A 10,790-nucleotide genomic window follows, 5' to 3' on the forward strand; every position below is an offset into this window, starting at 1 on the left:
GTATTTCTGTGTGGAGTTACCATATTCTCGCTGTGTATGCTTGCACTGGCTTCCTCCCACTGTCCAAAGATATGATATCAGGTTAACTGGTCTCACTCCCCAGGAGTGAATCCTTGTTTTTCTCTGGGATGGAGTTGGGGCCTTTCTAGGTGTAATCAGGTCCAACCACTAAATTATAAATAATATATTTTTTTAAGGTAAGTGTTTGTGGGGCAGCTCATATCCCTCTTACCCCCCATGTTATTCAAAACATGGATGGAGACTGTGGATCCCTGGAGCCTGGACCCCTGGAGTGAAGGAAGGTGGTACCCAACTCCTCCAGCATGAAGGTCAGAAAGAGGCATACAAATAGATAATTATGGGGGTTTGGAGTGAAGTTGGAGGTAGTGCTAGCTGGACAGGAAAGTCACTCTATTTCCCAGTAAAAGTTAAGTTTTAACCCACCAATCACTTTCTGTTGGGGTCTCTAAAAAATGAAGGTCCTGAAGCTCACCAGATCAGATCAGAACATGCATTAGGTGGATTCTCTTTGTCTGGACATTGCTGCATGACTGCCTACCACTAACAGGCCGCATACCCCATTACCTAACATCTGCCAGGTTGTGTTGATGTGAGGTCAGCAGCTACCCGCCTGGACCACACAGATCCCTCGGAGATCAGGTTGTCTCCTTGACACGGCGATACCTCTGCCATCACTGAACCTAGTGGGTGTCCAGCCCGGTAGCTGCTGCAAGAACGAATGTGGTTTTCTAGCTGTTAACATCTGTCCTCTACATGGCTTTCAGAGATCCACTGCCGCTGCCCTCTGTGACCTCACCACTGAGGTCCTGAGAACCATTAATGCAACAGAAAACGCTATGGTCGAGTACGGCCTCTCAGAGCCGATCGACAGATCCCACTTAGTTGGTACTGATGTAAAGCAGACCGACGATGCTTTCAGGGAACTTGAGGAAAATGTAAGCTTCAAACATCAACCTTCAACTCCCAACCACCCACCCACCACCCACACTGAGCCTGACCCCCTGCCTTGTCTGAAGCATGCCTAAATGTCTGGTCTGGCTTTAAACCTTTAAACCTTTAACCTCCTGGCTGCTCAGACAGGTGTGGGTCTGAGAAACACACCGGGCCAGACCCGATCCAGTCTGGGAGTCCACGCTGTGGGTCCAGTTAGTTTCTGGAAATATGATGAACCAGAAAAAGATCTCACGAACAACTGCAGGGTTGAGAAAACCTGATGTTTGGACCTGTTTCTAGCAGGTCTGGTCTACCTCAGAGATGTTTTCTTGCTGAACTATCAGAACTAACACCTGCTGGAACAGCAGATTCTCAAAACCACACAGGATCCGGTGTGTTTCCTCAGCCCTGTGCCAGCATTGTACTCCTCTGCAGGGTTTAGTCAAGTGACCCAGGTGTGTCATCTTACCTGTGCAGGTGTACATCACGGCCGGTCAGTCCTATGAGCTGGAGAACAAGCTGCAGCGTCTGGAGCAGAGTGCCAATAACCGCTTTGGAGGGACCACAGATTCAGAGCTGTCAGAGCTGGAGGATGTGGTGGCTCTGACTGCTGCCAGGGTCCAGAGTGCTGAGAGCGAGGTGGGTGGGGGCTGAAATGTGAGTGGTATCTGGAGAGGTGGGTGGTCTCTAGAACGGTGGTGGTGCTTGAGGAATGGGTAAGGTCTGTAGAATGTCGGCAATGTGGGTAAGGTCTCGTACTTGGGTATGTCTGGGACATGGGTAGGAGACTTCATTGGGACTGGGACATTGACCCAACTCAAATCGTGTGGCAGCAGGCGGTTTAAAGGTTGTATTGGTTGGGAGAAAAAACAGCCATCCTTTGTCCTCTTTGCTTCCCTCTTATGTGGACAATATATATTTTCTCTCGCTCTTGTTTAGGTTATGGGCTGGATCTGGTTTACGTGTACTAAAACATGTGCCAAATCATTACACATGCAAAACCATGTGCAAACTGATTTACTAACATTGCACTGAGGGTTACATTTTTCAAAGGTGCATCTGCTTCCAGTTAGTACATCTGCCACAGTGAATATTCAATATGGGGCGTTCACATTCCAAGGACATGGCCAAGACCTCTGCCATCACTGAAGCAAATGGGAGTGTTGGGAGGAGAAAAGCAGCTGTAATGGGATCTATCAAACCTGAGATCAATGTTGCTGATAGAAACTTTTCTATACTTAACACATTTCTAAAGGACGTGCAAACAATCTGTGTGGAATTATGCACATGGCTGCAGTTATTGTCAGAAGAAGGAGACGTGGAAACAAGCAAGGAGATGCAGAGAACACCTTTTTTACCCTCGTGGGAATATTTTTGGGATAAACGATGAAACAATTATCAGAGCATATGACTTACCCAGCACTGTGGATCTGTTGGAGGACCTCAGGATGGATGTGGAGACACACACCTGCAGAGGACAGATATTGCATGTCATAGCTGGGATCCCCAGATTGGCTGTCCTTGTCCTAAATGCCATGTGTTGACCAATGGTCACGGTTAAATTCCGGTTGTTTGCATGCACTCTGCAGTCATCCACTGAGACCAGACAATTCTTTTTTCAGTACTTTGAACAATTAGGGCAAATTATGGCACCCAGCATCTCAGCATGATGCTTTTGTTTTTGAAAAAATATTCTTCTGTCCTCTGAGCTGCGAGCTGGTGAGTTTTTAGATGGCTAGCAAGCATGTAGTTTAATTCATTTGCAGACATTTAAATATATGCCGATTTTTCTTTTGTTCACCCTCCTATGTCTTTAAACGATCTTTTTCATTCTTCCCATGTTCATTACGTTTTACGGACATCATTAACTTTTTCGTAAATTCGCTCCCATTCAGCGTTAATTTGTGTGTCACTCAGATTTCTTTGCTGAAGGTCATGTTTTCTCTCCAAACTCACCATGCTGCAAACCACAAAATGTTCAAAACCCTCATTTGGATAGGCTCAAACATGTCTGCACCTGCTGCCATTTTACACATCACTCTTAGTTAAAAACCAGCCATAGCCAATAGTCTCATGCAGGGCTTCCAGCAAGTAGGGCCTCAGAGATGGTCCGGACCCATGGGGGGAGGCTGCATCAGGCAGGTGGGTAGGGCCTTTGAGCTGGGCGGAGCTTTGGAGGTGAGTAGAGCCTATAAATGTGTGGGACTGGGTAAGTAGACAGGGTCTGGGTGCTCGGTAAGGCCTTAGGGGTGAGTGGTGCCTGCCAGACTGGTGGAACCTGTTAAGAGGATCATACCTATGATTTGGACCTGTGCAGTAATTTTGTTTTTCTTTCTGTGTGAGTTTATTTGGACTTTTATGTTCTGGCCCAGTCCAACTGGGTTGGTTCAGGTTTCTCACCCAGCTTCTGTTTCCTGTCCAGGTTTCTGACATCGAGAGTAAAATTGCAGCTCTGAGTGCTGTCGGATCCAAGAAGAAGGTGAGCAGATCAGCAGGGTGCATGTTGCAATGGGAACCAGCTCTTTCAACCAGAGACCTGTTCCAGAAAACTGGTCCAATAAACTCTGAGCTCCTGGTTTATAGATCAGCTGCTTTGAGTTGCATCCATCAACCCTGAGTGTCCTTACACAGAGTGTATCATTTCACACTGGTTGATACACAACGTAAATAATCAGTCATCTACTGGTTTGGCTTTAATGCCTACCTGCCTCAGACCATGAGCATTATCAATCAGAGGCACATACCAGCTCAAATGTTACCCAGTTCAACAAGGTGTGCATCAGCTGCTGTGGAACCAGTACATCATGGTGTGAAATGGGCTGCTGGACCAGTGTTCCAACATAAACAAATGGCAGATGTTACAGCTAGAGACTGAGATGGGATAACATGTTAATGCTATGACAACGGGGAGCCAGGATGCTCGATCAGAGAGATTAACTGGCCTGAAAGCTAAGGTCAAGGCTAAGATGAGAACCTGTTAACCAGTAGGTCTGATGTGAATATTCCCCACGGCGACTGGGCTGCCTGTAGATCTTCCACTCCATCCTTCCCTTACAGCTTAGGACCATGGTCTCATGGCTTGGAGATGCTGTACTCTGTTTTCATAATTTACACCATTTGACCTTTACGTTGTTTTGCTCAGGAAGTAGCAGGTAAAGGTTACCAAACAAACTCCAGCAAGCAGGCAGCTGATTTAGTGATAGCACTGCAGGACCAATGGGAATCTGCGTTTGGCACGTCTTCATTCAAGCCACATTCACATCAGCCGTTCTGATCTGAATCTGTGTCTGTTTGCTTGGAAAGTCCACTTTGTTTGGGGAAATGTGAACGCGCCAAACGAATTCTGATTCAGACCAAAGAAGCGGACTCGGTCCGTCTACAAACGCAGGTCTCAGCCCATTTCAAGTGGACCAAATACAGGAACTACAAAAACTACTGCAAAAAAAGTCCCTTCCTGCATGTGGCGTAGCGTTGCATTGTGGGTAAATCCATAGAGATGGCGTTAAGGGTCCTCTGCCTCGTCTGGTGTTCATACTGCGTCCATTGTTGCAGTGTATTTCTGCAGGATACTTGCATAAGACACAATAAAAACCCAAAACAGCCATAGTTTGGTCTCCATGTTTAACTGGCAGGTGGAGGAAACAGAGTTTTCTTCTTCATGCCGGTCTGGTCCTCTTTTCTGCTAAATACTAGTGCAGCGCCACCTCTGGTGGGAATGGGGAGATATTATTCTAATGGTTTGACTGGTTTCACCAAAGTGCAGCGTGAACACGATCCACATGGATACACCCCCCTACAGCTGAGTCCAGTTCCCAATCGGACCGAGTCTAGCGGACTATCCTGATGTGAATGCAGCCTTAGAGTCCTACTTTCTTGAGGTGTCTGCCGGTCCACAGTGTGGATGGACGGACATGGACGGCTGTGAGTCTGGCTTTGATCAAACAGAACCAACAACGGGACACCGGCCACTTCAGTCCAATTCTGGGTTGTGTGGAGCACTTGGCCAAATGATTACTCACAGAGATGATGCTGTTGCCATGGTAACAACAAGACAACATTGTAAATCCTTGTGTTGTGAAACTCTACAGGTTTTTGGATCTCATCAGAAGAAGAAGTCCTCACAAGACTTTCCCAGTAAGACAGACGCTAAACCAGTCTGATCCCAGCTGTTTGAAGAAGTCTGACACTGGTTTAACTGGTTGTTCTTGTTGTTTACAGAGAGTAACGGCGCCCAGTGGAGGTCCAACATGTTCTAAGCAAGCACAGCGCCTCTTTCATCTTAATTATGTCTGCAAACAAACAAACACCAAGATGTGAAAACAAAATTTTATTTGTGTGGCATAAAAATAATCAAACTTCTGATTCTGTGGATAAAAGAGCAACAAAATCAATATCATTCATTCATTCATTATCTTAACCGCATAGTCCGATGAAGGGTCACGGGGAAGCTGGAGCCTATCCCAGCAGTGTTTGGGTGAAAGGCAGGGTACACCCTGGACAGCTCGCCGGTCCATCGCAGGGCAAAATGAATATCGGTGTTTAATAATAAGCAATAAGGTAAAACTGTCCACAATAATAATAAACATTACTCTGCTTTACTCTGATGTAGAAAACACTTTCACGACTCATCTTAAATCTAATTTTAAAAAAAACAAAACAGAACTAAGTAGACGTAAACAGAGAAAAATAAACAAAATAAATACATTTTGGTCAAATTTTTATTGATAATTTATATTAAAAAGTGAATTAAATTAAATTACAAATGAATTTCTATTATACCAGATTAAAATATAAAGGAAAGTAAATAAAATCGAGATTAAACCAATAAAACAACTAATAGTTTTATTGTTTGATAAATGAGTTTACACTAAATGGAAATGTGTCAAATTAAACAAGTAAAAATCAGTTGAACCCAGATTACAGTTAAATCTTAAAATTTGATAAATTTATATTAATTCTAAATTATATTTATATTGAAAACTGTTTTGATCTATCAGAATAAAGAGAGATTAAAGTTTATCAAAACAGAATTAAAGCTTAGTTATTTCATTCAGATTTTACTTCAAGTAGCAGAATTATTTCTCTGGACACTAAATGACGAAGAAAAAAACTATCTGAAAAAAATGATCAAAGTTATTGATTGATGAGGTTTGTTTCAGTAAAATGACTGCTGGGACTTTCTGCTCAGTCTTTAATCTGTATTGATCTGCTATTTTCTGATGATCCATCAATAAGTTTATGTTTCTCTCTCGCCGTCTGAATATGAACTCTCATGTAAAGTAATTTCTTATCAACCACTTTCTGATCAGTTCTGATTTGTCTTATTGATCACTAAGTATTGATGCTGCTGTTCTGTATTTGGCTTTCAGATCAATAAAGTGTAAAATGAGCTTAAATTAATCAATGTGATTGGTTTTTCTTTACAACATCCAGACCGAAGGCAGAGCTGAATTTCTGATCAGTGAGTTTAAGAGATTATTGATTAAATTGTTGACTGGTTTACATCTGAAAGCCTAGATGTCTGTAGCATAGAAATGCTTAGCGTGTTCGCTAACCTTCACTGTGACCACGTGACCAAAGTGTCACTGAACATGTAACATGAGATGTGGCGAATGCAACACGTAATTTTGACTCCTTTTTCTAAAGACTCAACATAACCCAGACCCCAGTGGAAACAACTGGGCTTAGCTGGACAGAAGAACCCTTTCCAAGCATTAGTGTGGTTAGGCTGGACAACGATCTGCAGTTTATGTTTTTTGACTTCATTGAGTTGTGTTGGATTAATAAGGTTATTTTAGACAAGTTGTGTTTAAGAATTGTCAAACTAACATCTCCTGGAACCTTTTGAAATTCATAACCATTTTGATTTGTGGGGGATCTGTGGCAGCGATTCACAGCTGGGCCCCTTACTGACCTGTAGCGGACGCCCCAAGGTTTCCTGACTCGGACACACAATTATCCAGTATTTATAAACAACTCTGCGCTTCTCGACTCCGTGTCATGCATTATAACCATCTAATGCACGGTTCCAAGTTGTTTAATCCGTTTATACCATGGTCCCACACAGGAAACATTTTATAACAAATTTGTATTTCTTTTTTACAACACTTGCTAAATATGCTAAATATAGGAATTATATTATGTTGGCCTCGATGTACATTTTATACCAAACAACTGCTATCAGGCTACAGCCTGATAGTTAAACCGTTGCTTAAAAAAACAACTCTCGATCCAGGAGTTTTAGCTAATTATAGACCAATATCTAATCTCTCATTCTTGTCTAAAATTCTTGAGAAAACAGTTTCAACCCAACTATGTTCCTATCTGAGCAGAAACAATCTGAAGAGTTCCAGTCAGGATTTAGAGCTCATCATAGCACAGAAACAGCGCTGGTGAAAGTCTAATGATCTTCTCATGGCCTCAGATAAAGGACTTCTGTCTGGACTCATTCTTTTAGATCTCAGTGCTGCATTCGACACTATTGATCACAATATTCTGCTACAGAGGCTGGAACATGTTATTGGGATTAAAGGGACCGCATTAGACTGGTTCCAGTCATATTTATCTGATAGATTTCAGTTTGTAAATGTAAATGATGAGTCTTCCTCACACAACAGGGTAAGTCATGGAGTTCCTCAGGGTTCTGTACTTGGACCAATACTTTTTACATTATACATGCTTCCCTTAGGAAATATCATCAGGCAGCATGGTATAAATTTTCATTGCTATGCGGATGACACTCAGATCTACCTCTCCATGAAGCCAGATGAAACCAATCAGTTTCTTAGATTACAAAGATGTCTTACAGACATCAAGACCTGGATGACTCTGAATTTTCTCCTTTTAAACTCAGACAGACTGAGGTTTCTGTCTTCGGGCCTGAAGAACTCAGGACAACATTGTTCAACTGTGTAATTAATCTGGATGGCATTAATCTGCGTCAACGCCAAGGTTTTTCTACAGTGAGGAACCTTGGAGTTCTTCTGGACCAGGATTTGTCCTTCAGCTTCCATTTAAAACTGGTTTCTAGTACCTTCTTCCACCTGCGTAATACTGCAAAAAATTAAGTGCATCTTGTCTCAGAGAGATGCAGAAAAACTAGTCCATGTCTTTGTTACTTCCAGACTGGATTACTGCAATTCCTTATGAATGTTCTGTCCCAGACATGTCCTCAAAAGTCTCCAGCTGATCCAAAATGCTGCAACGAGGGTTCTGATGAGGACTAGAGGAGAAATCATATTTCACTAGTTTTAGCCTCTCTAAACTGGCTCCCTGTTAAATCCAGGATGGAGTTTAAACTTCTCCTCACATATAAAGCTCTCCATGACCAAGCTCCATCGTACATCAAAGATCTCATTGTTCCATATGTTCCATACAGAGAACTGCAGGTCTACTTGTAGTTTCAGAGTCTATAGGAGTACTTTGGGAAGAAGAGCCCTCAGCCATCAGGCTCCTCTGTTATGGAACCAGCTCCCAGTTTGGGTTCAGATCCTTGTCTGGATTCAAATCCCAGTGTGACTCCCTCTCTACGTTTAAGATCTAGCTGAAGACCTAACTCTGTGATAAATCTTATAGTTCAGGGGTCTAGCCATCCCTTGCCAGGCTCAGACTGCTGAGGGACATCCCATAATGCACTGAGCTCCTACTCCTCATCTCTTCGCTCCTCATCCTCCATGTAGAAACCATAGACTGTATATAAAACATTGGCAGAGCCTCCGTGACGTCACCCATACGTTTCTGAAGAGCTGAATTGAAGCTCGGTGGGGGGTTCCTACCGCCATGTTGGCAGCGTCATCGTCTCGTCCAGAAAATACAAATATGGGCAAAGAGGTGGAGCTGAGAGGGGGGCCGTGAGCGTCATGGAGGATGATTGACATCGAGCGAACTCCGAGCTTTCTGTAGCTAAAAGCTAACCGAGCTAACCCCGAGATAACAGGAGCTAACCAGCTAATGCAAGTAAGCGGGCTAACGCTAAGTCATGTTGTTAACCGGCTAAAAACCGCGATTGTTCTACGCTCTTCTGAGTTGAAGCTGGAGATTGGTACCTGTCAATCAAAAGGACACGCCCCTAAATATGCCGAATTTTGAGATTAAATTACTTTAAAACGGGCAAGTTAGAAAAAAAATCACTCCCCCCACAGTTGTGATGAAGGTAAACCTGACCTATTAAACCGAAAATGGATTTTTGAACCAGGCTGTAAACGTGTTTATTTCTGCCGTGAAGTTGGCCTTTTTAACATGGGAGTCTATGGGGATTTGCTCTGTTTTGCAGCCCCTAATGGATGAAGGGGGAACTGCAGTTTTATGCACTTCCGCATAGGCTTCACTTTTAATCGCCGGAGGTTGCCACTTGGTAGAAACTTACGACAGTATTGTCATCGTTAACATGTTTCTTCTGTTCCTGCAGGTCGTCTCGGATAAATGTGTGATGCCTTTGAGTACCAGCATTATTACAAAACACCTGCGTTATTATCCAAGTTTGGTCATTTTTTAATTTTCATCTTCTTTTGGCGACATCTTCTTTAATGGGAAACTTTTTATTTTTCTGAACTATGAAAAATGTTGTATTTTTTAGGCCAAATTTGTAAGTTTTGCTCCAGTCTGGGACAGGTGTCCTTACAGACCAGTGCATTGTGGGAACATTTTCCTAATTCGGGTTAAATACCATTCCTTCTCTTTGGTTTTGCTGCTGGCCCTTTGGGTTTGTGTCCTCCAGCAGGACCAGTACAACTAATTTAAATATGAATGGTCACGGTCAATGCTCCCAGTCAGTTTATGTAAATGAAGTGTTCCTGTTGAGCGCAGCATGACCACGGCCCTGGGAATGACAGCGTGTGTTTACTCAAAGTTTCCACATTAAACTTTTCCTTTGCATGCTTGTGCAGAAAGTATTTACACAGAGGAATGAAAACTATCTCCATGCAGCGGAAATAGGATCTGGAACAATGTAGTGCGGATGCCAGGCCTCTAGGGGGCAGCAAAACTTTGCAATAACACACCCTGTGTTGGCTGTGTCCTCATATGGCCAGGAAGCACGTGCTACGTGCTAACCACTAGTGTAACCTCTGCATCCTAAATATTCCACCAGATACAGGTTTTACTTCAACAGAAGTAAAAGAATGAAAAATATGCAGAAACACCAACGTGACACGACGATCCACCATGTTGTTGTTGTCCATTTTGGTGTTTCAGCAGAATCTGACGTGCAAAATGACATGAAAGACGTCAAAACTGTCATCATCGCCATGAAAGGAACCCAGTCAACCAGAGAGATGAAGCTTTCCTTCATTTCCAGACTCAGAATGTAGATAGATAGATAGATAGATAGATAGATAGATAGATAGATAGATAGATAGATAGATAGATAGATAGATAGATAGATAGATAGATAGATAGATAGAGTTTTAAAAGGTCTTTTATTTCAGCTGACACAAACAAAGGAGAATAATTTACATGTACAACAACCAAAGTGGGGTGGGAGGAGGGGATCAAAAATTGAAAACCAAACAATTCTCCGTAACTGAACACAGAACATTTTGCAGACCCCAAAGATCCACAAATTCCTCCAACCTGTGTTTGAGCTTAAAAAAATCTAATTCCACCCTGAGCCGAGCCGCCAGTAGCCTAGTGAAAACCAGGAGAGCATCTTCTGACCCTTGATCTTTCATCCAGTTCCTTCTGGTCTTCCAAATGGCCACCTTAGCTTCACCAGAGATCAGGTTTAACAGTGAGTGAACAGGTTTTCTGCATGCTGTGTACTAAAAAACCAAATATAAAATAACTGAAAGAAAACTGTTCCCCAGACACCCAGGCCTTGTGTTTGGATCAAGGTGTGC

The 10,790-nt window shown here is 42.9% G+C and overlaps 1 protein-coding gene across 1 annotated transcript in view; it reads left to right on the forward strand.

Moving 5' to 3' along the window:
* mlpha (melanophilin a) overlaps positions 1–5,293 on the forward strand; it is a gene marked incomplete at its 5' end in the record, with an annotated part of 28,211 nt that extends 22,918 nt beyond the window's left edge. Inside the window, 5 exons of the mRNA XM_079263770.1 lie at positions 786–956; positions 1,432–1,593; positions 3,377–3,433; positions 5,043–5,088; positions 5,173–5,293. Coding sequence (XP_079119896.1) covers positions 786–956; positions 1,432–1,593; positions 3,377–3,433; positions 5,043–5,088; positions 5,173–5,210 — 474 coding nt within the window. The 3' untranslated portion in view covers positions 5,211–5,293. The remainder of the gene's footprint in view (positions 1–785; positions 957–1,431; positions 1,594–3,376; positions 3,434–5,042; positions 5,089–5,172) is intronic.
* Between the last annotated feature and the right edge of the window lie 5,497 nt (positions 5,294–10,790).

The sequence above is a fragment of the Telmatherina bonti genome (genome assembly GCF_933228915.1).
Source record: "Telmatherina bonti genome assembly, chromosome: 24".
Lineage (NCBI taxonomy): Eukaryota > Metazoa > Chordata > Actinopteri > Atheriniformes > Telmatherinidae > Telmatherina > Telmatherina bonti.